The 27532-nt window shown below is 44.2% G+C and overlaps 1 protein-coding gene across 1 annotated transcript in view; it reads left to right on the top strand.

Moving 5' to 3' along the window:
• Nucleotides 1-19691: 19691 nt before the first annotated feature.
• The window catches only part of LOC126092653 (neural-cadherin-like), a 314704-nt gene continuing 306863 nt past the window's right edge, over nt 19692-27532 (top strand). The window contains exons 1-2 of the mRNA XM_049908375.1: nt 19692-19730; nt 19786-19956. Of these exons, the coding sequence (XP_049764332.1) occupies nt 19692-19730; nt 19786-19956 (210 nt within the window). The remainder of the gene's footprint in view (nt 19731-19785; nt 19957-27532) is intronic.

The following is a 27532-nucleotide window of genomic DNA, read 5'->3' as shown; positions in this document are numbered from 1 at the left end:
ATTTGTATAATTTTGAGTCTGGTAATCTGGGCTACCCTGCAGATGTACATGTAGAGTTTAAAACCATCAGCATCACCGTCATTTCACTCGGCCAGTAGTAGGTGTGAAGAGATAATAATACTCCTGGTTGGATTTTGCTATTAGAATGTCCGGTTGCGAGGGATGCGATCATAATACTAACTCTGTTGTGTTTACTTACAACTGTACTAAGCCAATTTCACTGAGGTTACTACAATTGTAATCGTGGAACTGTTATCTAGATTTAGGGTAATTTATCAGATTACATTTAGAAGAGGCTGAAATAATTAGATACAACCGCGATATTGAATTCATTAATGAAACCAAGTCCCATAATAACGTGTAACACTGTACTTCATTAATATTTTAGTGATATACTATCTAACATAACTATGGATGCGAAGTATAATCCCACAGTAACAACGCTGATAAAATCACAGAGGATTAACACATCAGCAAAGTCGCAAGTACAACAGATAATATAATAATTGTTGGATGTGAGGTCCGCCAGTTATGCAAAACACCGTTTTTCTCAGCACCCAAACATGTTTCGGCACTGTGCCATCATCAGTGGGTTTTCGTTTCTATTTATTCTGCAATGTGAACATTTTTGTTAAATGGTTATAAAATCATGTGCATTTTTAGTTCAACAACACTTTTTTTTTTTTTTTTGTAAATACATTTTACATTTGGTGTGCATGAATTTTCTGGATCACTTGTGTGCAACCAACCGATGCCGATGAGAAAGTTTTTTTTGTTTTGTTTTTTGGGGGGAGTTAACATATTATCTAGAATGTAATTCAGTTTTTCGCGGTGTTTTCGCGCCTATGTTCGTTTTTACTTACGTTTTCGTGTGGCAAGCACTTCCATTCTCCGCATCATGCTGAGGTGTTGTGATGTACACGTAACAGTTTGCTGTATAGGCTGTGGCTGGGTGTTAGTATTCTTAAGTCTGTTTCTACTGAACATCTCAGACCTTTAAAAAGCAACAGCTCCATAGCACATTCGCTGACCACCTTGTAGCCAACAATCACCACTCAACCACAATAGAAACAGACTTAAGAATACTAAAACCCAGCCACAGCCTATACAGCAAAATGACCATTGAGGAAAACTTCCATATACAAAAGGCATTAGCAGAAGGAAAACAGGTCTTAAACGAATACACTATACTCTGCAAGGGCACACTATTTAACACATCAAAGGAACTTTACAAATAAAAACAGCACAAACGGATAAACTCTACACACACACACACACACACACACACAAAGATAAAATGCAAACAAAATTCAAATTTGGCGCCGAACTCTCTGGTGAACAAATGGATACTGACTGGGCTGGGACACATAACAAACCACAATCACACTATGTTCTGGTGAAGTGAAAAGTGATTCACTATGTTATTTGTCGAAAATGTTTGTTATAGTTACGTGTGCATCACAACACCTCAGCATGATGGGGAGAATGGAAGTGCTTGCCACACGAAAACGTAAGTAAAAACGAATATAGGCGCGAAAACACTGCGAAAAACTGAATTACTTTCTAGAAGATAGGTTAACTCCCTACAAAAAAACAAAAAAAAAACTTTCTCATCGGCATCGGTTGGTTGCCCATGACAAGCTACCCGTAGTAATTAACACACAAGTGATCCAGAAAATTCATGCCTACCAAATGTAAAAGGTATTTAGAAAAGAAACGATCTGATGTTTGAACTAAAAATGCACATAATTTTATAATCATTTAACAAAAATGTTCACATTGCAGGATAAACAAAACCGAAAACCCACTGATGATGGCACAGTGGTGCCGAAACATGTTTGGGTACCGAGAAAAACGGTGTTTTGCATAACTGGCAGACCTCACATCCAACAGTTTTAACTGCAAAAACAGCCAATACAAGGAACTGCAAATCAAAATGATGGAGATAATATAATATTATCAAAACTAAAGCAGTTCATAAAATTACCGCACATTTCTACAGTCTGTCATGGATAAAAATTGTGCTTTTGACTCGCAAAACCTTAGGTTGCAAAAACGTTACGCTGAAATTCTGACATCAGTGGATTCCATTTATGATAATACCTACAGCTTTGGAAAGCGGCAGGAAATAAAAAAAAACACCAATAATCATGAAACTTCAGTAAACATTTATGGATGAAACAGAAAACCTGAATTTGCTCAAGGCAGAATCCTTTTCCAAAATATGTGTATTTGAAAGAAAATACAGATACAAAAGTGAGATTTAGCCTTAGATGGATGTTTCAGAAAACTTCGAGCAAAGCCCCACGAATATCTACACCATAATGTCACATGTCGTTAACGTGACAGAAACAGCTGGACTACGAAGAGATTATGTTTGTCTGACGCAAGAGTGAGTATCTTGCGAGTCTTAAAAAGTTCTCCACTACAGGCGAAATTGCTCCAGCTTTACGTGGACCATCTGAAGTACAGTGACAATAGAAGACACCCAGATGGCCTCTACTTCGATCCAAATCCTACGAACCCCCTCCCTCGACCCTCTACGCTGCAACCGCCATTCAAATTAATCTGGTCTTTTTCGCTCGTAAAATGCAAATTCTGTATCCCAGGGCGCCGTTTGCCGGAGAGGAAGGGATGAAAGCGGCGTGCAAATCGGTAACGCGATCTACAATTCTAATGGGCGTCATTCAGAGCGCCCATCTCCCTCGCAGATGCGATCCGTTACTGGACACGCCGGCGCAATAATAGTGGCGAAATATTTTAGTAGATGTCCAGCCGGCATCTGTCACGCCAACTGACCAGTCCGCGTACTGCGCGTGTCTATGGAGAACGTTGGAGGGAGGAATGGAGGGAGAAAAATGTGGGGTATGAGGCTCGTGCGTGAACTGTCGGCTGTAAGGGTTCGCACGGAGTGCTAACTGCGGAAGGCGTGGAGCACTAGACTACAGTCTACTGTTTCTGTCGTATCGTATGAAACAAGACGACTAATAAGGTGAACGTGCCAATGCATCATCACCGTTTTCGTCCACATTTGTAGTGTATGCAGGGCTTGGCCAGAAATTAAAGTCACAGAATTGCGATCTACAGATGGACAAGTGTTTAGAGGAAAAAAAACTGCATTTTTGGCGAGCGTCGGGTGAGGCGTAGACCATTTACGTTAGCTCCGTTTCCAGACGGCGAATGGCGCAGCCGAAAGAATACAGAACGAAGATCCAGTTGTCATAGGTTCGAGTGCCTATGCGAATAATTTTTATTTATTTTCAGTTCTTATGTTATTTATACTGCAAATAAACCGAAATTATGGTCGATATACTATATTTATTAATATAGGTTTTAGAAAAATGCCGGCCGAGCGGTTCTAGGCGCTACAGTCCGGAACCGCGCAACCGCTACGGTCGCAGGTTCGAATCCTGCCTCGGGCATGGAAGTGTGTGATGTCCTTAGGTTAGTTAGGTTTAAGTACTTCTAAGTTCTAGGGGACTGATGAACTCAGAAGTTAAGTCCCATAGTACTCAGAGCCATTTGAACCATTTGAACCAATCTAGAAAAATAATAAATAAAAGTTTTTTTCATTAATATTTTCATAAAAGACGTGACAAGAAAAGGCAAAGGAAAATTTGGGATATCAAATAAATTTCAGGAAGGAATTGTCAGAAATACAGAAGAGCTTGGTATATAAAATTAGATGATTTTATTGTTTCACAATTGATGATTTATATGTGCTGGGGTAACACTCATCGTAAAAACAGGGAAAGCACTAGTTTTCTCGGCATATTGCACGTGTTGCTTTAAATGCGCTATACAAAAACAACCGTGGTTTACATTCATATTGACACTAACCCACGCACGACGGATCGTTTCACCAAATATAAGCGAGGACAGCTTTTGATGTACAGTGGAGTGTATTTTGATGCAGTCTTCTCTACATACGATATCTTTCTGTCTGTCGGTGAGATAAGAGCAGTTTTGAAGCTTTGTGATTAAATTCTTTAGCTGATGATAAAAAACAGATATCGCAGGGTTACACTAATGCTATGCATTTGGGGGCAATCACTTTGATGCTGCACGTTGGCAGTCCTCATCCGTCTTGAAAAATCACATATAATTATGCATCTGTTTGTCCTCACTATGAACCAATTAACAGAAGAAATTTATTCTCCTGCATCTGGGGTTTCATCATATCAAAGTTTTGCATCAACTTGGTTTCGAGAGTTCCGGAACCTGTACAGAAAATTGGAATACTGATCAATATAAACATAATTTCCGGCGTTTTTATTGCTCATGAAAACCACACATAGCATATTGTTCCACCAACAGCGAGACCTACAGAGGTGGTTGTACAGATTGCTGTACACACCGGTATCTCTAATACCCAGTAGCACGTCCTCTTGCATTGATGCATGCCTATATTCGTCGTGGCATACTATCCATAAGTTCATTAACGCACAGTTGGTCCAGACTGTCCTACTCCTCAACGGCGATTCGGGGATGATCCCTCAGAGTGGTTGGCGGGTCACGTCGTCCATAAACAGCCCTTTTCAATCTATACCAGGCAGGTTGGATAGGGTTCATGTCTGGAGATCATGCTGGCTACTCCAGTCGAGCGATGGTATCCTAAAGGTATTCATTCAAGTCCACGATGGGGGCGCGAAGTGTCGTCTACGGAGACGAATGCCTCGCCAATATGCTGCCGATATAGTTGCACTATCGGTCGGAGGATGGCATTCACGTATCGATAGCCGTTACGGCGCCTTCCATGACCACCAGCGGCGTATGTCGGCCCCACATAATGCCATCCCAAAACTGCAGGGAACCTCCACCTTGCTGCACTCGCTGGACAGTGTGTCTAAGGCGTTCAGCCTGATCGGGCTGCCTCCAAACACGTCTCCGACAATTGTCCGGTGTAAGACATATGCGACATTCATTGGTGAAGAGACCGTGATGCCAATCCTGAGCGGTCCATTCGGCATGTTGTTGGGCCCATCAGTACCGCGCTGCATGGTGTCGTGGTTGCAAAGATGGACCTCGCCATGGACGTTGGGAGTGCAGTTCTGCATCATGCAGCCTATTGCGCACAGTTAGAGGCGTAACACGACGTCCTGTGGCTGCACGAAAAGCATTATTCAACATGGTGGCGTTGCTGCTAGGGTTCCTCCGAGCCATAATCCGTAGGTAGTGGTCATCTACTGCAGTAGTAGCCCTTGCGCGGCCTGAGCGAGGCAGTTCCTGTCTCTCTGTATCTCCACCATGCCCGAACAACATCGCTTTGGTTCACTACGAGACGCCTGGACACTTCTCTTGTTGAGAGCCCTTCCTGGCACAAAGTAACAATGTGGACTCGATCGAACTTCGGTATTGACCGTCTAGGCATGGTTGAACTACAGACAACACGAGCCGTGTACCTCCTTCCTGGTGAAACGACTGGAACTTACCGGCTGTCGGACTCCCTCCGTCTAATAGGCGCGGCCCATGCATGGCTGTTTACATCTTTGTGCTGGTTTAGTGACATCTCTGAACAGTCAAAGGGACTGTGTATGTGATACGATATCCACAGTCAACGTCTATCTTCAGGAATTCTGGGAACCGGGGTGATGCAAAACGTTTCTTTGCTGAGTGTACTATATATGTGAGATGGAAAGCGCAAATGTACCTCTTGTCGGAAACTTGGGATCTTGAGCTTTTGTAATTTTTACATTCAGAATTAAATTCTGAACAATTTGTTAAAAGACTAGATTTCCGTCGCTAAATGTGAGTTATGGCAGGTTGAATATTGATCAAGGAGTTTAGTTGTTTTGAGATAATGTTTCACTTTATTTGCATCTTTTGATTTAATATATGTAAGAAACCAATTTTGCATATACAGGGTGTTACAAAAAGGTACGGCCAGACTTTCAGGAAACATTCCTCACACACAAATAAAGAAAAGATGTTATGTCGACATGTGTCCGGAAACGCTTAATTTCCATGTTAGAGCTCATTTTAGTTTCATCAGTATATACTGTACGTCCTCGATTCACCACCAGTCGTCCGCCGCTCGTGGACTCGCGGTAGCGTTCTCGCTTCCCGAGCACGGGGTCCCGGGTTCGATTCCCGGCGGGGTCAGGGATTTTCACCTGCCTCGAGATGACTGGGTGTTTGTGTTGTCCTCATCATTTCATCATCATCCAGGAAAGTGGCGAAATTGGACTGAGCAAAGATTGGATAATTGTACGGGCGCTGATAACCACGCAGTTGAGCGCCCCACAAACCAAAACATCAACATCATCACCACCAGTTGGCCCAATTGAAGGAAGGTAATGTTGACTTCGGTGCTTGTGTTGACATGCGACTCATTGCTCTACAGTACTAGCATCGAGCACATCAGTACGTAGTATCAACAGGTTAGTGTTCATCACGAACGTGGTTTTGCAGTCAGTGCAATGTTTACAAATGCGGAGTTGGCAGATGCCCATTTGATGTATGGATTAGCACGGGGCAATAGCCGTGGCGCGGTACGTTTGTATCGAGACAGATTTCCAGAACGAAGTTGTCCCGACAGGAAGACGTTCGAAGCAATTGATCGGCGTCTTAGGGAGCACGGAACATTCCAGCCTATGACTCGCAACTGCGGAAGACCTAGAACGACGAGGACACCTGCAACGGACGAGGCAATTCTTCGTGCAGTTGACGATAACCCTAATGTCAGCGTCAGAGAAGTTGCTATTGTACAAGGTAACGTTGACCACGTCACTGTATGGAGAGTGCTACGGGAGAACCAGTTGTTTCCGTACCATGTACAGCGTGTGCAGGCACTATCAGGAGCTGATTGGCCTCCACGGGTACACTTCCGCGAATGATTCATCCAACAATGTGTCAATCCTCATTTCAGGGCAAATGTTCTCTTTACGGATGAGGCTTCATTCCAACGTGATCAAATTGTAAATTTTCAAAATCAACATGTGTGGACTGACGAGAATCCGCACGCAATTATGGAATCATGTCATCAACACAGATTTTCTGTGAACGTTTGGGCAGGCATTGTTGGTGATATCTTGATTGGGCCCCATGTTCTTCCACCTACGCTCAATGGAGCACGTTATCATGATTTCATACGGGATACTCTACTTGTGCTGCTAGAACATGTGCCTTTACCAGTACGACACAACATGTGGTTCATGCACGATGGAGCTCCTGCACATTTCAGTCGAAGTGTTCGTACGCTTCTCAACAACAGATTCGGTGACCAATGGATTGGTAGAGGCGGACCAATTCCATGGCCTCCACGCTCTCCTGACCTCAACCCTCTTGACTTTCATTTATGGGGGCATTTGAAAGCTCTTGTCTACGCAACCCCGGTACCAAATGTAGAGACTCTTCGCGCTCGTATTGTGGACGGCTGTGATACAATACGCCATTCTCCAGGGCTGCATCAGCGCATCAGGGATTCCATGCGACGGAGGGTGGATGCATGTATTCTCGCTAACAGAGGACATTTTGAACATTTCCTGTAACGAAGTGTTTGAAGTCACGCTGGTACGTTCTGTTGCTCTGTGTTTCCATTCCATGATTAATGTGATTTGAAGAGAAGTAACAAAATGAGCTCTAACATGGAAAGTAAGCGTTTCCGGACACATGTCCACATAACATATTTTCTTTCTTTGTGTGTGAGGAATGTTTCCTGAAAGTTTGGCCGTACCTTTTTGTAACACCCTGTATATTACCCTTTAAATGTCCTTCTTCAGACGATACAGTCTTTTTTAAATTGTCATTGAACATTACGTAGTCAACCCCTTCAGACCTGTGGGACTCAGAATGTCCAAAACTATAAAACCGAATAAATTGGCCCCAAGTAGAGAAATATTAGCGTACCCTACACAGATTTTTTTTCACAATGTGGGTATTTTTTCTCTGTGTTATGGCATCTTGTACATCAAATTCTGATTTTAAATTTTTAATTCGCAAAACCCCTCAAAAATAGATCACTGAGATGAAATATTTTGTATTGACCAAAGGATTTGATTTTCTGCTTCTAAAATACTTGTGTCTGAAGGCGTTCAAGATCATTCACAAATAGTGTTTTCATCTCTCCTTCTATGGTTCTGGAAAATCTGGCTGGTCAATTCTTCTTCAGGAGCCTCATTGTCATTGACATGAGGTTCTAGTCCAGGTTCTGGCTCTGTTTCATAACACAGAATCTCTTTTTATCTTCTTTGCAGTAGCCCTGTTGTTTTCAGAAATATAATGTTCTCATTGTCTTATCATCCCTACTGGAATTACTGCACCAGGAAACCCAACACATCAATTTCCTTTGGAGGAGATACGGTGAGTAAATGCATTTCCATCATTGTCCATTTTGCAATGTACACTACCTTTGTAGCTAACGGCGAAATCAGGGTGGATATACTGTATTTAGTTATATGAGGTACTTTATTAGCATCGCAGGTCTTCAAGACATTTAGCCAGTAATATACACTCACAAATACTTCACCTTTTTCGTTTCTAGCAACAACAGCAGAATTAGCATGTGTTGTAGGTGTAGGTTTTTGTATCTATAGTAACGTCAGCTGTCAGCTGGCATTTTAAGGCTGCCAACTCCAAATTGGTAACACCTGTAGGCATTTATAACTCTCACATAAAAGGGGCCACTTCTCTTGTATGGCACTATTGTATTCATAAAACATTCTTCTTTGATGCAAAGCTGTTCTGAGCTCTTTAAATCCCTATAAAATTTAGGATATACTTATGTGTGAAGCATTGCATACACAGCTGCGACATTAGGAAAAGGGCCCTTTTGCCGGATCCATGTTATTTCCCCATAAAGACACGAGGTCCTTTTCCGGAAGACGGACATCAATTGCTTGTAATGATATTATTGAATCCTGTTGGGTTAAACAAATTGAAATCTACATGTACATCTACATACATAATCCGCAATCTACCATACGGTGCGTGGCGGAGAGTACCTCGTACCACAACTAGCATCTTCTCTCCCTGTTCCACTCCCAAACAGAACGAGGGAAAAATTACTGCCTATATGCCTCTGTACGAGCCCTAATCTCTCTTATCTTATCTTTGCGGTCTTTCCGTGAAATGTAAGTTGGCGGCAGTAAAATTGTACTGCAGTCAGCCTCAAATGCTGGTTCTCTAAATTTCCTCAGTAGCGATTCACGAAAAGAACGCCTCCTTTCCTCTAGAGACTCCCACCCGAGTTCCTGAAGCATTTCCGTAACACTCGCGTGATGATCAAACCTACCAACAACAAATCTTTCAGCGCGCCTCTGAATTGCTTCTATGTCCTCCCTCAATCCGACCTGATTGGGATCCCAAACGCTCGAGCAGTACTCAAGAATAGGTCGTATTAGTGTTTTATAAGCGGTCTCCTTTACAGATGAACCACATCTTCCCAAAAGTCTACCAGTGAACCGAAGACGACTATCCGCCTTCCCCACAACTGTCATTACATGCTTGTCCCACTTCATATCGCTCTGCAATGTTAGGCCCAAATATTTAATCGACATGACTGTGTCAAGCGCTACACTACTAATGGAGTATTCAAACATTACAGGATTCTTTTTCCTATTCATCTGCATTAATTTACATTTATCTATATTTAGAGTTAGCTGCCATTCTTTACACCAATCACAAATCCTGTCCAAGTCATCTTGTACCCTCCTACAGTCACTCAACGATGACACCTTCCCGTACACCACAGCATCATCAGCAAACAGCCGCACATTGCTATCCACCCTATCCAAAAGATCATTTATGTAGATAGAAAACAACAGCGGACCTACCACACTTCCCTGGGGCATCCCATATGATATCCTCACCTCCGATGAACACTCACCATCGAGGACAACGTACTGGGTTCTATTACTTAAGAAGTCAATCGATACGAGTGTGTCCAGAATGAAGTAAATTACTATAATGTACAAAAAACGAAAATAGATACTTTAAACATTATCAAACGTGTTTTCTTGTACTGAAAATTATACGTCTCCGACAAGTGATTCCTTTTCGCTTTCCGCCTCAGATATTGAGCAGTTTGTCACTTTATTTTCAGTGTACGTGACGTAAAAATCGAAGATAAAAGGTTTATGCGTAGTAATTCGAATCCACGGCTACAGGATTACCTTTCTGTACTGTTTTGGCTGGACCAGTCGCTGTCTGGGAACTAAGCTATCGTAAATGGCTCATGCTTCACCCGACCCTTGCCAAAAATGCTGTTTCTTCTAAACGCTTGGCCGTCCGGAGCTGCCAATTCCGTCACTTTCATTTCTGGCCAAGCTCTGGATGTATCACAAACATTGATGAAATGGGTGATGACAAGTAGACGCGGTCCCTTTGTAAACTGTACTCGTCGAATACTGAACTGCTTTTCGAGATGTTTCAGCTCCTCAGTCATTTTACAGTGGACGAGTAGAATGAACACTAAACTAGGTTGTGGTGATAATATTGTCACAAAGATTGGTTTCGTGTTACACAGCGCTGCCTATGTTCCCATCATAAACTCTTAACTCTACTAATTAAGGTAGATCTTTGGCAAAGAGATATTGCTCACTTATTTGAAACACAGTTAAATAATATCATGATAATCATACGCAATTTGCGTCATATATTGGACCCCAACAACGTATCAGAAAACAGCGAAAGACTTGGGTGTAACTTACCCCGATTAGGGAGAAGATAACGTCGCCACGTGCAGATTTACTTTCACTAGTCTCTATGCTCTCCATAAATCTCGGATCATATTTCCTCAGGTTGTGGAACGAAGACTTCTGCAGTCACTCATTTGTCCAGACTCCATTATTACGATGAAATCATGCATGGTATGAGTATCGAAAACTCCAAATGTTTAGATCTAACCAGGTGTGCTTGTATCCATCAAGACTGCATCACCCACCGGTTTTATCGTGTCAGTACGTCATGGACTCATTTAGAACCGTTGCGGCCAGATAAGTTAGGGGAATGTGTCTACTTCATCGCTTCCACATTGTGCTAGCATCCCAGTATCTTGAATCACACTTCAGGTACCCACTATCTTACTGTATTTGCTACACAAGGTCTAAAATATTGATGCTCTCCGACTCTGGAACAAACCACGCTACACACAACTGCAGATCCTGCTGTGTTTGAGAAAAAGTTGAAGTTTTTTTTTTTTTTGTCCTGATAACAGTTCCTGTAAAAATTTCACACATGATCATTTCGCTCTGTCCAACAGTGAAACATGTGCTCACTTCTCCTAGTTACTATCGCTCTTTTCATTTCTCATTGTGTTCTAATGCGTTCATTTTTCTGTCTCTCTCCCATCCATTACACCCACGGTCCGAAATCTAAATCTACCTGCCAATTTTTACCACTCTCCACAACTTCTAAACTTCATTCTCTCCACCTCACATTCTACATTTGCCAAACCTTCCCTACACGCATTCTTCACCAACAAATAATGTTTCCATCCTTCCTCAAGTTCCTAAAACACCTCCATAGATACTACATAACCCATAAACTTGCTTATCAAAACCCCATAAGGTCTCCTCTCGCCATCTATCTTGGGTTGCTGTCACGCTCCTGTCCTTCTCATCATATTCAGGTTCTCGACAGTATTTCCTGACGCAGCTTAGCTTCTGCTAGCTCATCCAGAAATCTGTCTTTCTAGCAGCTACACTCCTACCTTTTCTCTCCCCAGCACAAGCTCTGTCACATTTCACATCTTCAATTCCCACTTCCCATCCAAGGCCCATAACTCCCCTTTCCAAGCACCCAACGAACTCCACACAAAAATTTTGCTGTCCATATTATCTTAGAAGCTTGCACGCAATCATCCACCCATTCATACTACTCGCCGTTAACCAAAATCGTCAGAAAAGAAAGCGTTACAGTCAGCCATCGGGCTATCTTTGTTACGCAAATGTCGAATTGCTCTGTGCAATGATTCAACGGGAATTTTTTGGATATCGGAACCTCATCCAAAACATTGGAAGTTCAGTCCCGCATCAGTGACCAGGTTGTTGGTTGGTTGTTTTTGGGGAAGGAGACCAGACAGCGAGGTCATCGGTCTCATCGGATTAGGGAAGGACTGGCAAGGAAGTCGGCCGTGCCCTTTGAAAGGAACCATCCCGGCATTTGCCTGGAGCGATTTAGGGAAATCACGGAAAACCCAAATCAGGATGGCCGGACGCGGGATTGAACCGTCGTCCTCCCGAATGCGAGTCCAGTGTCTAACCACTGCGCCACCTCGCTCGGTCAATGACCAGTATTACTTCACTCTGAAACATTATACTTGCTGTACTTGTCGTTGGCATAGATTGTCAGGGAATGTTCGTATGCTGAGTGAGCAGTTCGCAAAGGACAGACGCTGGTGTGGCGCAGTAGCCGGGCGACCTTACACTTGTCACTTCTCGACGGCAAAGGCATCGACTTCACAGAAGCAGGGGGTTTCACTTCATCGTAACTTAGCCGTTTAGCTCGTAATATTTGTAAAGTAGACAGACAGACCTTCCTCTTGAATCTCTCTATTACTGAAAACCAGATCAAAATGCCTACAGTAGCTTCTGAGGTTTTTGCCGTATTACGAACGCGATATATGTTTGTAATAGAAAAAATATATTTATCTGATATAATTACAAATTAACAATTTTAGGATTTTTTCATGTACTTGTACTGTGAAACGTTGCTTCCTGACAAACTTCACGGTTCTACGTCAACGGGAAGTACCCCATGTGTTTTGATGAGTGAGTTTGCGAGTATCAATATATGTGACATCAACGGCCGTATCTTTTCACTGCACTGACTTAGAAGCTTCCATTCTTTACAACTTCAAGGGATTATAGGCTCTAGTATGTGACATGAATTTCAACTTGAAAAAACGGTTTTTAACAGTCCGATAGTCAGACGGAAAGTCATCCTGTAAGGATTCCATTTTTACGGATTGAAGTACGAGCCCTAAAAATGGCCAACATGCACGCTGAGGGGGGGAACAAGTGCCTTAAACGGGGAAGAGACCGCGTGGCCGCATGCTCAAACAGTCGATGCGTTACACTCCATCGACGAAAACAAAATATATATACGCAGGTTGAGGTTTCCTCTTTTGTATACAGTTGTACATTTATTCTCCACAAATCGAGAGTGTTAACTGTGTTACTAAAACTGGGCATACGGACCACATAATTGTGTATAATAATTTTCTATGTAATTATTACTACTAATTGTTATTATAAATACGAAAAGCTAATATTGTAAAATCAAACTAACAGAAGGAAAGAGGAAATATAGAAATATAGTTCCGTTTTGTCTGTATCGTTTACGAGTGTCAAGAGCTAGTTATTCTAAAAAAATAAATGTTTTTCATGAACCAATAATATTTAGATATACTGCTACTTCACAGAGAATGCAGAAGCAACATTTATTGTGGAATAATAGAACATTTGTACAGGCTCAAATGTAATGATGTACTTCGAACAGAATGACATCCTCCACGACAACCAGCATGGATTCCGAAAATATCGATTATCGATCGTATCAAACCCATCTCGCGGTTTTTCGCCCACAAAGAAGGACAGCACGAACGGTCACAGGTTTGTTTGAACCATGGGAGTGTGCCACAAAGATGTTGAAATAACTGAACTGAACTTGTAGAAACACAGAAACTAAGAAACTATCGGTTGAAAATTTCGTAGAACTAACTTTAATTAATGTAGGAATATGCTACAGCCCCCTACGTAGTGCATCTGTAGGTATCACTAAAACAATATCAGATTAATTATAGCATGCATAGAGACATTTAAACAATCATTCTTTCCCGCGGTCTATACGTGAATGGAACTGGAAAAAGCCCTATAAATGGTACAATGGCCGTACTTTCTGGCATGAACTAAAGAATGTTAACAGAATATAGAAGTCGACTGTGACGTTACATCTTCTGTCTCTCAATGAGGTATTCACTGGGAAGATTTCGCAAAGAGGAGAAATTAATTAGTAGCTAATAAGGTATGTGATTATTACATAGCTGAACAGTTAGACGTGAAGGCAATGCACATTGATGGTGGACAATCTCTTCACAAAGTACCATACACGGCAGCTCATTAAAACTTTTGTTACTTTAACTGAAACATTACTTTATTAAGATCCGTCATCAGAACGTTATCTTTTAATTGGGTTTGCATCACCTAGCAAGCAGGCTGCCCGACTTCATTATTCTATAGCGGTAACCGATCAAAGACACGCAATTCTCACAGTAGAATGTTATGTACGGCAATGGAAATGATCGGTTAATATATCTCAGGGTGCGGGGAGGGGGGGGGGGGGAGGCAAAGCAGTTAACGAAAGATCACGGATAGTATACAGGGTGTTCCCTTAAAAGTTTACAAAAACAAGACACAGAGGATGCTCCACTGAACAATTTGAGGTACGAACTTGAGGTCGGAGAAGCCATCTCAAGGAGATAATGGGGATAAAATCACATTACTGTGTGCTTTTTTATTTACGCTAGTTACAGTTAACTGCAAATACCATCACTGATATGGTGCAGGTATCTTTTGTGCTGTGTCTTACAAAACGTGCTGAAACTGACGGTTATCAACCTCAGTGCAAGCATGACATCGACGTAAAATATTCTGACGCATCCTGACAAATATCCTTGGTGTGTTTCGAGTCACATCACAGGAAGCTAATTCTGGCAACTACACTACTGGCCATTAAAATTGCTGCACCACGAAGATGACGTGCTACAGACGTGAAATTTAACCGACAGGAAGAAGATGCTGTGATATGCAAATTATTAGCTTTTTAGAGCAGTCACACAAGGTTGTCGCCGGTGGCGACACCTACAACGTGCTGACATGACGAAAGTTTCCAACCGATTTCTCATATACAGACAGCAGTTGACCGGCGTTGCCTGGTGAAACGTTGTTGTGATGCCTCGAGTAACTAGGAGAAATGCATACCATCACGTTTCCGACTTTGATAAACGTCGGGTTGTAGCCTATCGCGATTGCGGTTTATCGTATCGCGACAATGCTGGTCGCGTTCGTCGAGATCCAATGACTGTTACCAGAATATGGAATAGGTGAGTTCAGGAGGGTAAAACGGAACGCCGTGCTGGATCCCTACGGGCACGTATTACTAGCAGTCGAGATACAGGCATCTTATCCGCATGGCTGCAATGGATCGTGCAGCCACGTCTCGATCCCTGAGTCAGCAGATGGGGACGTTTGCAAGACAACAACCATCTGCACGAACGGTTCGACGACGCTTGTAGCAGCATGGACTATCAGCTCGGAGAGCATGGCTGCGGTTACACTTGACGCTGCATCACAGACAGGAGCACCTGCGATAGTATACTCAACGACGAACCTGGGTGCACGAATGGCAAAACGTCATTTTTTCGGATAAATCCAGGTTATGTTTACAGCATCATGATGGTCGCATCCTTGTTTGGCGACATCGCGGTGAACGCACATTGGAAGCGTGTATTCGTCATCGCCATACTGGCGTATCACCCGGCGTGATGGTATGGGGTGCCATTGGTTACACGTCTCGGTCACCTCTTGTTCGCATTGACGGCACTTTGAACAGTGGACGTTATATTTCAGATGTGTTAGACCCGTGTCTCTACCCTGCATTTGATCCCTGTGAAACACTACATTTCAGCAGGATGATGCACGACCACATGTTGCAGGTCCTGTACGGGCCTTTCTGGATACATAAAATGTTCGACTGTTGCCCTGGTCAGCACATTCTCCAGATCTCTCACCAGTTGAAAACGTCTGGTCAATGGTGGCCGAGCAATTGGCTCGTCACAATACGCCAGTCACTACTCTTGATGAACTGTGGTACCGTGTTGAAGCTGCATGGGCAGCTGTACTTGTACACGCCATCCAGGCTCTGTTTGATTAAATGCCCAGGCGTATCAAGGCCGTTATTACGGCCAGAGGTGGTTGTTCTGGGTACTGATTTCTCAGGACCTATGCACCCAAACTGCGTGAAAATGTAATCACATGTCAGTTCTAGTATAATATATTTGTCCAATGAATACCCGTTTATCATCTGCATTTCTTCTTGGTGTAGCAATGATAAAGGCCAGTAGTGTAACTCCATCTCTGTATCCACTGAGGTCTCATACACAAGTGAGTTTAGATATCTCCATAGGAAATAATCAAGGGAAATCAGGTGTGGTGACCTCGCAGGCCGTGGAATAGGACCTCCCCTTCCGATCCAGCGACCAGAATATACAGATTTGCGATGGTTACGGAAGTCCACACTGAAATGAGGCGGTGCAGCATCATGTGTTATCCACATCCTCTCACGAACAGCCGAGGCTACGTTCTACGACAACTCAGGTAGAGGTCTTTGCGCGAACCTCAAGTACAGGTGGTTATTCAGACGCCCAAGTAGAAGACATGGCCCAATGAGATTGTCACCTACATTGCCCTTCCAGATATTCACAGCAAAACTACTTGATGATTTGACTCCATTAAAGCGTGAAAGGTTTTCCTCATCCCACACATAGCTGTTCCTGCTGTTCGAAATACCATCAGGATCAAATGAGGCCTCGTCAGTAAACAGTACGATTTGGAGGATATCTGGTCGATCAATCGATTGTTGGAGCAACCACTGACACAATGCGACCCTTGGTGCAAAGTCAGTCACAAGCAGTGCATGGACTCGTTGTGAGTGATATGGGCGTAATTGTTGATGTGTAATTATTGTTCACGGAGTGCTTAACATACGCTAGTATGTGCGGCGCACATTTAACGTGCAGTGCGACGAGTACTTGTAGTGGCGCCGACTGCTACACATTCCAGCGCCACCTCTTCAAAACCGGGCTTGTGAGCGCTCCTCTTATCCTCTTGCTGCCATGTCCCCTCATTTCGACTTTCCAATGGACCAGTCTTCCGCATTCGTCGATCGAGAGAAATAAACACTCGTCGTGACGGATGGTGCCTGTTAGGAAATCGTTCGCTGTACAACCTTTCAGCAGCGACAGTATTGCAATGTATTTCCCCATACACAAAGTGCATGACAGTGAGTTCTGCAAAACTGTAACCGCACCTTTCCATCGTACTGTACTGTACGTCTCTGAATAGCACTGAGCAATGAACGCGTATGTCGTGGGACAATGTACATACGATACAACAGAGCCAAATTATGGACAAGTAAAGTAAACAAAACCTGCATCATGACTTCCTAGTAATCAGGCTCGTTCTCCTTGTTTCCTTGCAGGAAAGAATGTGCATGCAAATAAACAGCACAGTACTTGGAAACCTGTACGCATGTCAATTGTAAGTAAACTGGAAAATAGTGAGCGGTAGACAAGTTTACTTCCATATCTCCTTCAGCTGGCTTCTCCGACCCCAGATTCCCTGCCTCTAATTGTTCAGTGGAGCATACTCTATGTCCTGTCACATTTCTGCACTCTCTCCCGGAAACACCCTGTATGTGCAGACTGAAGCGACGAATGAAAATTTGTACCAAGGCTGGGATTCGAATCTGAATCTCCTGCTCATTAAGCAATTGCGCTAATCACTAAGTCAACTAGGCACAGTGGGTTTGCATAACTGCACAGACTACCCTAGCATGCCTCCCTCAATCTCAATACCCATTCATGTCTCAGCCCAGTTGAGACTCTGAGTCTTCAAAAATGGTTCAAATGGCTCTGAGCACTATGGAACATCTGAGGTCATCAGTCCCCTAGAACTTACAACTACTTAAACCTAACTAACCTAAGGACATCACACACATCCATTCCCGAGGAAGGATTCGAATCTGCGACCGTGGCGGTCGCGCGGTTCCAGACTGAAGCGCCTAGAACCGCTCGGACGCACCAGCCGGCAATCGGAGTCTTAAAAAGTTCTCTGAAACCATGTAGTTTCATTTGAACACAGATAGTGTTCGAAAATCTGCCCCCGAAAATTTGCCACCAGCCTCTCCTACAATCTCCCTGAAACACATTTTAAACACACAATATATCTTAAGTAAATTATCTGGAAACGGGATGGTATTCCCTCTGAAACAATGAACTCGACTAATTATGGTGAAGTAGATAATTATTAAGCCAGAAAAATTACGCTCAATTCAACTTACATCTGTTCTGTACAAGCTAACATCAACAAAAGACAAAATGAAATTACGAAAGGGCGTTGCTTTAACTTATGATTCAGTTCTGGAAGATCTGGCAGTGTAAAAGTGTTCACTGATTTATACATAACGACACATTTTATCAGATGAATTTAGTGGTGTTTTACCCATGTATTTGAGTACATCACTATGGATATCAGTCATATAGTAAGAAGATAATAGGAGTGAAAGGAAATACTTGGAGATCTAGATTCAGAAAGTACACTATTGGCCATTAAAATTGCTACACCACGAAGATGACGTGCTTCAGATGCGAAATTCAGCAGACAGGAAGAAGATGCTGTAATATGCATATGATTAGCTTCTCAGAGCATTCACACAAGGTCGGCGTCGGTGGCGACACCTACAACGTGCTGACATGAGGAAAGTTTCAACCGATTTCTCATACGCAAACAGCAGTTGACCGACGTTGCCTGGTGAAACGTTGTTGTGATGCCTCGTGTAAGGAGGAGAAATGCGTACCCTCACGTTGCCGACTTTGATGAAGGTCGGATTGTAGCCTATCGCGATTGCGGTTTATCGTATCGCGACTATGCCGCTCGCGTTGGTCGAGACCCAATGACTGTTAGCAGAATATGGAATCGGTGAGTTCGGGAGGGTAAAACGGAACGCCGTGCTGGATCCCTACGGCCACGTATCACTAGCAGTCGAGATACAGGCATCTTATCCGCATGGCTGCAATGGATCGTGCAGCCACGTCTCGATCCCTGAGTCAACAGATGGGGACGTTTGCAAGACAGCAACCATCTGCACGAACGGTTCGACGACGCTTGTAGCAGCATGGACTATCAGCTCGGAGACGATGGCTGCGGTTATCCTTGACGCTGCATCCCAGACAGGAACGCCTGCGACGGTGTACTCAACGACGAACCTGGGTGCACGAAGGGCAAAACGTCATTTTTTCGGGTGAATCCAGGTTCTGTTTACAGCGTCATGATGGCCGCATCCGTGTTTGGCGACACCGCGGTGAACGCACATTGGAAGCGTGTATTCGTCATCGCCATACTGACGTATCACCCAGCATGATGGTATGGGGTGCCATTGGTTACACGTCTCGGTCACCTCTTGTTCGCATTGACGGCACTTTGAACAGATGTGTTACGACCGGTGGCTCTAACCTTCATCCGATCCCTGCGAAATCCTACATTTCAGCAGGATAATGCACGACCGCGTGTTGCAGGCCCTGTACGGGCCATTCTGGATACAGAAAATATTGGACTGTTGCCCTGGCCAGCACATTCTCCAGATCTCTCACCAATTGAAAACGTCTGGTCAATGGTGGCCGAGCAACTGGCTCGTCACAATACTCCAGTCACTACTGTTGATGAACTGTGGTACCGTGTTGAAGCTGCATGGGCACGTGTACCTCTACACGACATCCGAGCGCAGTTTGACTCAATGCCCAGGCGTATCATGGCCGTTATTACGGCCAGAGGTGGTTGTTCTGGGTACTGGTTTCTCAGGATCTATGCACCCAAATTGGGTGAAAATGTAATGACATGTCAGATCTAGTACAATATATTTGTCCAATGAATACCCGTTTATCATCTGCATTTCTTCTCGGTGAAGCAATTTTAATGGCCAGTAGTGTATTTCTGGGCAGTTTCCGCAGTGTTGTGGGTGCGGCTGGGGTGAGGCCTGCAACTGGCGGCGCGGCGCTGTGTGTTGCAGTACGAGCTGGTGCTGGCGGCGGTGACTGCGGAGGGCCGCGTGGTGGGGCAGGCGACGCTGCTGGTGCGCGTGCGCGACGCCAACGACCTGGCGCCAGCGTTCGAGCAGCCCGTGTACCGCGCCACCGTCCAGGAGGAGGACTCGACGCACCTGCCGCGCAGGATCCTCACGGTCTGTACACCGGCCTGCCACTCGGCCGACTTACCTTGCGTCCTGAGCTTACTGTAAGGGTCAATCAAACGAAAACCGAACACCCGCAACAGTCTGATCACGGAATGGTTCCACTGAAAAGTAATCACCAAACGCGTTACGGTTTCAGTCGGACGAGAAAGTCAAGAATGGGTGCGGTTGTGGATACGTTAGCGGCAGACCGCGTTCTATGAATCGGGAATTGATTGTCTCGTCTCCCAGTGGAATTAATGTCTTAACACACCTGCTGATTACTTTTGGATGGATCCATTCCACGGTCCGGTTGTAGACAGTGTTCGTTCTTCGTTAGACTGCCCCCCATAGTTCGGAACCAGTACAAGACTTCGGTACACTGTAGTGCGTCTCACGTTCGAAGAAGGCCCATTTCTGAAGTGCCTGACAATCCAAGGGTGAAGCAATGTGTTGTAACTCCTCTGTAAGAAAGGCGGTAGGCGGAAGCCCCACCACTTACAGCGGAGGAGGTTGGCCGTTACACTGCTTCAATACGCACGCCTATACCAGTTTCCATGGCACTTCAGTGTATATTGTTGTAAGTTGAAGGCCTACAACTATCCCAATTTTTCTCTAGGTAAATCTATACTCTGTTTATAATGTATAAATTTCTCAACCCGGTAGCATGTGAATTTTAAGTTCCAGAATCTTTCAAACTGAAGCGAGGGTGTGTAGCGGCCTCTGAAATGTCTCTTTATAATTTCTATCCTTATTTAATTACAATATCATAGTGAAATACGGTACATTTTCATTATTACTTATATCAAATGAAAGGCTTATTTCAATAGTGGTACAAGTCCATTACCTCCACTTCTCTGTCTATAATGCTTCTGAAATTAATGATCCAAACAAACAGAAAGAAAGGTTCATCTCTAGCAAGAAGCCATACGCTTGAATATTTCTGGTATCTCAATTGCAGATTTTTCAGCGCTCATGTAACTTTAGGACTTTGTATCTCAATATGAACAAAAATAGACTTGTACCACTATTGAAATAAGCCCTTCAAATGCAGTGCTGTGATTTTAGCTTTGTATCTTATATGCCAAGGTAAGTTAATTTTATTCGTTTTTTTTAGTTTTTAGTACCAATATCAGTTTTTACTTGATAATTCAAGAAGTAAAGGAGATAGGTTCATGTGATCTGCCATTTGTTTTTGTCAAAAACTCAATGTAATTTCAAAGGTACAACTCTCACACACTTATATTATGTGCTTTTAAGATTTCGAAAGAAGCAGGATAATTGAAAAGATAAAAGATATATCTTAATGAAAACCTCCACAGAATCTTTTTGTAACCAACTGAACGTAGTTTCAAAAGTAGAACTTTCGAGTTTTATTATTACGTACTATTAAAATTTCGTCAGGACTGGATTTTTGTAGAAAATGAATATCGGACCATGCTGAGACTCGAGACCTCTCATATTGGCTTAGTTTTACATAAAGTGACCAAATTTTGTAACAAAATTTAAAAATTTAATTTTACATTAGGTAATGGTCACCCCCACATTGCTGTTTGGAAGTGAAATCTGGACAAGTACTAAAAAGCAAGAAAGTAGAAGCCAAACAGCAGAAATGAAAATTCTAAAGTGAGTTAAGGGCAGTGCAAGATTAGGTAGGCTAAGAAACTAAGACAGAACAGCAGAGCTTGGGATATATTCTATAACTGACAAAATCAAGTCAATCGACAAAGAACGTCCACAAACAATGCCTGATTCAAGACTACCAAAACAAGACTTAAATTTTTAAATCTTTAGGTACACGATCCGTAGGAAGACAAGAAAAAGATGGCTGGATAGTTAGAAGACGAAACAGGCCTATGGCCTAGACCATGAAGGAAGAAGAAGATGAATTTTTCATAAGATTACTGCGCAATCTCTGTGTTCGCTCTGTTCATGGCAAGCGATAGAAGCTGCCATCTTGATCTTGGTCGAAAGATGGAGAAAAATAATTCACGTTCCGCTAGACATATCTGTGAGACATATTCCTCACAAGTGGATCTATATTTTGGCATCCACATGCTGATGGAAAAATAGTGGGAGAAAGGCAAGGTCTTGTTCAAATGGTTCAAATGGCTCTGAGCACTAAGGGACTTAACATCTGTGGTCATCAGTCCCCTAGAACTTAGAACTACTTAAACCTAACTAACCTAAGGACATCACACACATCCATGCCCGAGGCAAGATTCGAACCTGCGACCGTAGCAGACACGCGGTTCCGGACTGAGCGCCTAGAACCGCTAGACCACCGCGGCCGGCAAGGTCTTGTTAAATGTGTTCCTACACGTAAATAAAACACATGATAGTGTTGCAAGAGAGAAGATCTGGGAGTGCCTAACGGAAAGGAACGTACCTGAAGGACTGGTTAGGAAAATCCAGATTCTGTACAAGGGCTGTACTAGTTGTGTACAACTTGGAGAGGGACGATCTTCATGGTTTCTGACCAAAAGTGGAATCCAGCAATGTAGTGCGCTGTTCTTCTTACCGTTCACTGATGTTATGGATGATATACTAAGGAACACCAAGAAAAGTTTTGGTGAGTTTAAAGCAGTTGCCTTCTCTGATGATGTCATGATATGGAGTGAAACAGAAGAGGAAGTTCGGAACAGACTCAACGTGTGGAAATCACAGTTCCAGGAATACAACATCCACACCGGCAACACCAAGAAAATGGTGATGGCAATCATCAGTGATGGGCATCCCATAAGTGACAAGTAAGAGACAAGTAGGTAGAGTGTGTGGGTGGTTTTCTGGACCTCAGAAGTATAACATCCAGGGACAATTTGATTACGCAGGAGAATACCAAGAGAGCACCAAAGTGTTCTGAAGTCTTCCATCAACTGAGAACCCTTTTATGGGATGACTTGATTCCAGAAAGAGTAAAATCAGTGTTGTTCAACAGCTACTTCACAGCAGTATCAAAGCATGCATGTTCACAATCGAGACTCCAGGTTACAGAAATGAATTTCCTTAGATCCACTGTCCAGAAGACCAAGATGGATAATTTAAGAAATGAGGTGAGGAGGAGAAAACAGGAATCAACCCTTTTAGACCGAATAAGCACATGCAGACTACAGTGGTACGGGCATGTAATGAAGCGGCAGCGTTACCGCCTACCACGCAAGGGGCCCCGGTTCGACTCCCGGCATGGGACTCGGTGTTGTGTGTCCTTCATCATTATTTTATCATCATTGACACGAAAATCGCCGAAGTGGTGTCAACTAAAAAGACTTGCAATACGGCAGCCGAAACCCGAAGGGGATATCCCGGCCAATAAATGCCATACTATCATTTCATGTAATGAATTTGGAGCCTACAAGAGTAGGCCGAATAAATTTTGGAACAGTGGTGGAAGGAAAACGTCCTGCAGGAAGACACAGAATTCATCGGATGGAGATATTCAAGGACGACCTTGTTTCCAAAGAAGAAAGATACATGATGTTCTCTGTGCGGGGATCTTCTGATAAAAGTAATTACAGGTAAATATTGGATAATTTTGTTTCGAAACCGAATACTTTTAGAATCGAGTCATTCTTTCGACACTTACTCTGTATCTAATGAAAAGTACTTGCATGCAACCGACTTTAAGTATTTTACAATATCTAAAATTATACTGATGATTAATTGTTTGTCAATGGAATTCTATAATATCACGTCAGTCTGACCAATTATCAAACAATGAAAGAACATTTTATTGAGAGAGCTGATGAGAACATATTCTTTAATTGAATTACACGACCGTGTAACCATTACTACTCCATTTGGATCCAGGGTTTAAAACATGTATTTTCAAGATTCAGCAGCACGCTGGCGATCCATACAATAAATCGAAAGTACGCTTTCTGAGCAACAAAGTAGCCCGAGTGAACTGGAGGAAGATGCTGCTTCGGCTACTGTAACAAGGGAATACTGCATTTGGAAACATCATCGGCAGCTAGACACCAAAGTGACAAAGTATCTCTTAATTTGTGAAATCCTGTAATATCTCTGAAAATCAATCTGAAGCGGGAAATGGGTGATTTTTACAGCTTTCAAGTAGGTCGTGAGGTGACCCGACTGTTATTGCCGCACCCACACGCTAAATTCAGGATGTAGGCACAAGCGACGGTAATTGATCAAACACGTGGTTACATAATAATATTCTTCATTTGTGTGGACAAATTTATTGACAGCAAATGGTACATTAAAAAACATGCAGAGGTACTGTCTGAAATGTCCACATGCCGCGGTCGTGCGACTGTAGAAATAGCCCGACCACTGATCCCAGACGGCGCACGTTCCTAAGTGATCGAGCTTATAGTATGGTCTCACGACTGCAGAGAGACAAAGAGCGCATGTCCGGCCAATGGGCAAATTACCACTCGTCTCGCAGGGCTCCGTTTAATTCGCGGGCACGATGGGGCGGAGCGAGCATCGACACCTATACAAATTTGCAAACGTGTTGGTAGGGTTCAAAATTGGTTCAAATGGCTCTGAGCACTATTGGACTTAACTTCTGAGGTCATCAGTCCCCAAGAACTTAGAACTACTTAAACCTAACTAACCTAAGGACACACACACATCCATGCCCGAGGCAGGCTTCGAACCTGCGACCGTAGCGGTCGCGCGGTTCCAGACTGCAGCGCCTGGAACCGCTCGGCCACCACGGCCGGCTGTTGGTAGGGAGTGCGCATTATATTCGACTCAGTGGACCGCTGCTGACGGAATCTACGACCGGCCTAAACATCTCCAAGCCACAGAGGCTAGCTCGCACTCACTTTCGTTTTTGTCTCTTCCGCCCCGTGGGCACTTAACTGTTGCCAAAGATTGGCCTAATGGTAAAATCTGCGCTAAGAGGCGAATACTGGCGCGCCACCGTCCACGTGGTTCTGTGGTACTGCTACTACAGAGATGCTCTCTGGAGCTGCGAGAAGTGAAAGCGATCTACATACAACCAGTGTATGTATCGGCCTCAAGCACTTTGTACTGAGACCAGTGCGAGCGTGATAGTGGTGGGCGGGTCAACAATGACTGGGTGGCGGTGCATGACGTCATGCGCAGCTGGTCAGATGCTTGGTGGGTGTGTCCTTCCATGGCCTGCTTGCGACAGCAGTTACAGGCAGGGCTGTCTGGGAGCTCTTCGTAGTGATGTATGGTTGAAAATGTTGAATGCAAAGATCTCCCTCAGAGGGCACTGGGACATGATCAAAATCTGGTTAAACACGAAAAAAAAAAAAAAACATGAAGTGTTCAGCCAGATACGCTCTTCATAATGCACTGAGTTCTTGACACACCTGACACAGAAACACCGTGTGGCACTCGGTGTTGCCTTGATGTACGGGGCAGCAGGTGTGCAGAGACTACAGAGAGCCTAGACTCGTGCAAACACGGTGTCATCGGGACACAACAGGTCCTGGAACTGGGATTGACAAGCCCGGCAGTGTGCGAGGCTGTGCAGACCTCGATAGGATTGTGACTTGGAGATCAGTGTGGGAGTCAATCCTGCCTCAAGGCCTGACATGCTGGAGGCACAGAGACGCAACAGCAGGTCCAGGAGCTGCGACAGAAAAACAGCTCGTGAGATGGGGGGCAATGTCTGCAGCTCGACTGGAAATGGTATTTTCAGCTTGTGAGGTGGCCCACTGGTAACAGTGCCTCAATGGCATGTGGCAGGTAGGGTGCATGCTGGCTGTGGCATATGGCGTGATGTTATTATGATGCATCACGGACATGTGAAACAGATGCAACAGCTGGTTTGCATGACATAGTCCATTGACTGCTATAGTCAGGGTGGCCAATGCACATGGGTGCAGGGTGGTCCAGGCAGCTGCTTGGGCATGGTGAGGCAGGCTGAGGCACATGTGGCTATGTGGTGACAGCTGGCGGGTCTGCACGCCGCTGGCGGCTTCTGCACGCCACTGGCGGCTATGGTGGCAGACTCTGCCTGACCAAATGCATGGGGAATGTCATCCATTGACAGGTCCTCCACTTTAGCCAGCTTGCCATTACATCTGATATGTAGAGTCTTCTCATCATGGGTGATCAGTCGGTGCAGTTCTGAGCAGGACGGGCTATATGGTGACTGTGCCACTTCTATGCACAACATAACATAACATGCATGCAGGACTGTAAGTTGTCATGAACAACTACTTTGTTGGTGCCATGCCATGTCAGCGAATGCATTCGGAGGCTGGCCATGTGAAGTGCAGACGTTCTGTCAGTGCTGGGGCCGAGGCATCATGCGGCAGTGGTAGCTCTTCCATGAATTCACCGGAGATGTTGAGCGATTTTGGTAGACAAGGGTCTGCAGGTGAAATACTGATCCCATCCTTTGGTGTTACTTGCCAGCCAAGAAGTATGTGTGGAATTCCCTTTGTCCAGGCAATGTATTGACCTGTCATGGATACTTTCAGTGTCCAATGGAGCCTCTCGACCATGCTGTTAGATGCTGCATGATGTCTGGGCAATTGATGTAGGCACACTCCACACAGTTGGGTGATGTGTGTAAACAGTGCTCTGTCGAACTGGCAGCCATGGTCTGTTATGTGACTGGGGCAGCCAAAGCATGACACCCAGGTGTTGCCAAAGGTAATGGCGATGGTCTCAGTGGTGATGTCCGGTATTGGCGTTGCCTCTGGCCAGTGCATGAAACGGTCCACCATTGTCAGTAGATACCGCTTGCCATGGGGCAGATGATGGGGCTCATAATATCTGCGTGGATGAGTGTCAAGCGGCAAGTCACACCAGGGAAGGTGCCGATGGTATGTCTCCGGATTTTGGGATGCTGGAACACAGTGCTGATGCGTGCCCATTTTCCAGGATCCCAGCCAGTCGAAACACACAGCCACAAGCATCCCAATAGTGTTTACACCAGTGTGTCATAGCCCATGGCTACAGTCAAATACAATGCACCAAATATTCTCTGGGAGAAATAGTCCTTTTATGCCTGCTGATAGTTTGCAGAGAATGTTGGGGGACGAACTAGGAATGGACCTAGTTCCAGCCATAGGCCGCTGGAGGTGTCCAGAAGCTGTCAAACTGTTCACCAGTCTCCTGTTCTTGGGCGATGTCCTCATAGTTCATGGGGGAGGAGATAAAAGAACAATCGCAGCACAAGCAGTTAACGACGACATTGTCCATACAAGAAATATGGCGGATGTAAATGGTGAACAATGACAAGTACTCAAGTACTCCAGCAGTAGAAGTTGATATGGTGAAAGGTTGATGTAGTTACTCCGAAACGCGTGAGGTATCAGCTTGTGGTCAGTGAAAATAATGAAAGTGCAGGCTTCCGCAAACGAACAGAAGTACTTCACCATCTGGTACATAGCAAACAACTTGTGATCGTATGCACTCACGACAGTAGAGACGCAATAACTTGCATGAAAACAAACTGAGTCTGTCAGCTGCTACCAACGCATTGTTGAAGTGCTGCACCTATAGCGGTCTGGCTGGTGTCCACAACTGTGCCTAACTCCGTGTCGTGTATCAGATGGGGGAGCAGCTTCACTTTGGCAAGGCTCCAATCGGACTTTGTCCTATCGCATTTGTCCAAGTAATGAGAACCCTTCCT

Source organism: Schistocerca cancellata, chromosome 7, assembly GCF_023864275.1.
Source record: "Schistocerca cancellata isolate TAMUIC-IGC-003103 chromosome 7, iqSchCanc2.1, whole genome shotgun sequence".
In the NCBI taxonomy this organism is placed as follows: Eukaryota; Metazoa; Arthropoda; class Insecta; order Orthoptera; family Acrididae; genus Schistocerca; species Schistocerca cancellata.
Note: the sequence above shows the minus strand (reverse complement) of the source record. Positions and strands in the feature narration are given on the sequence as shown.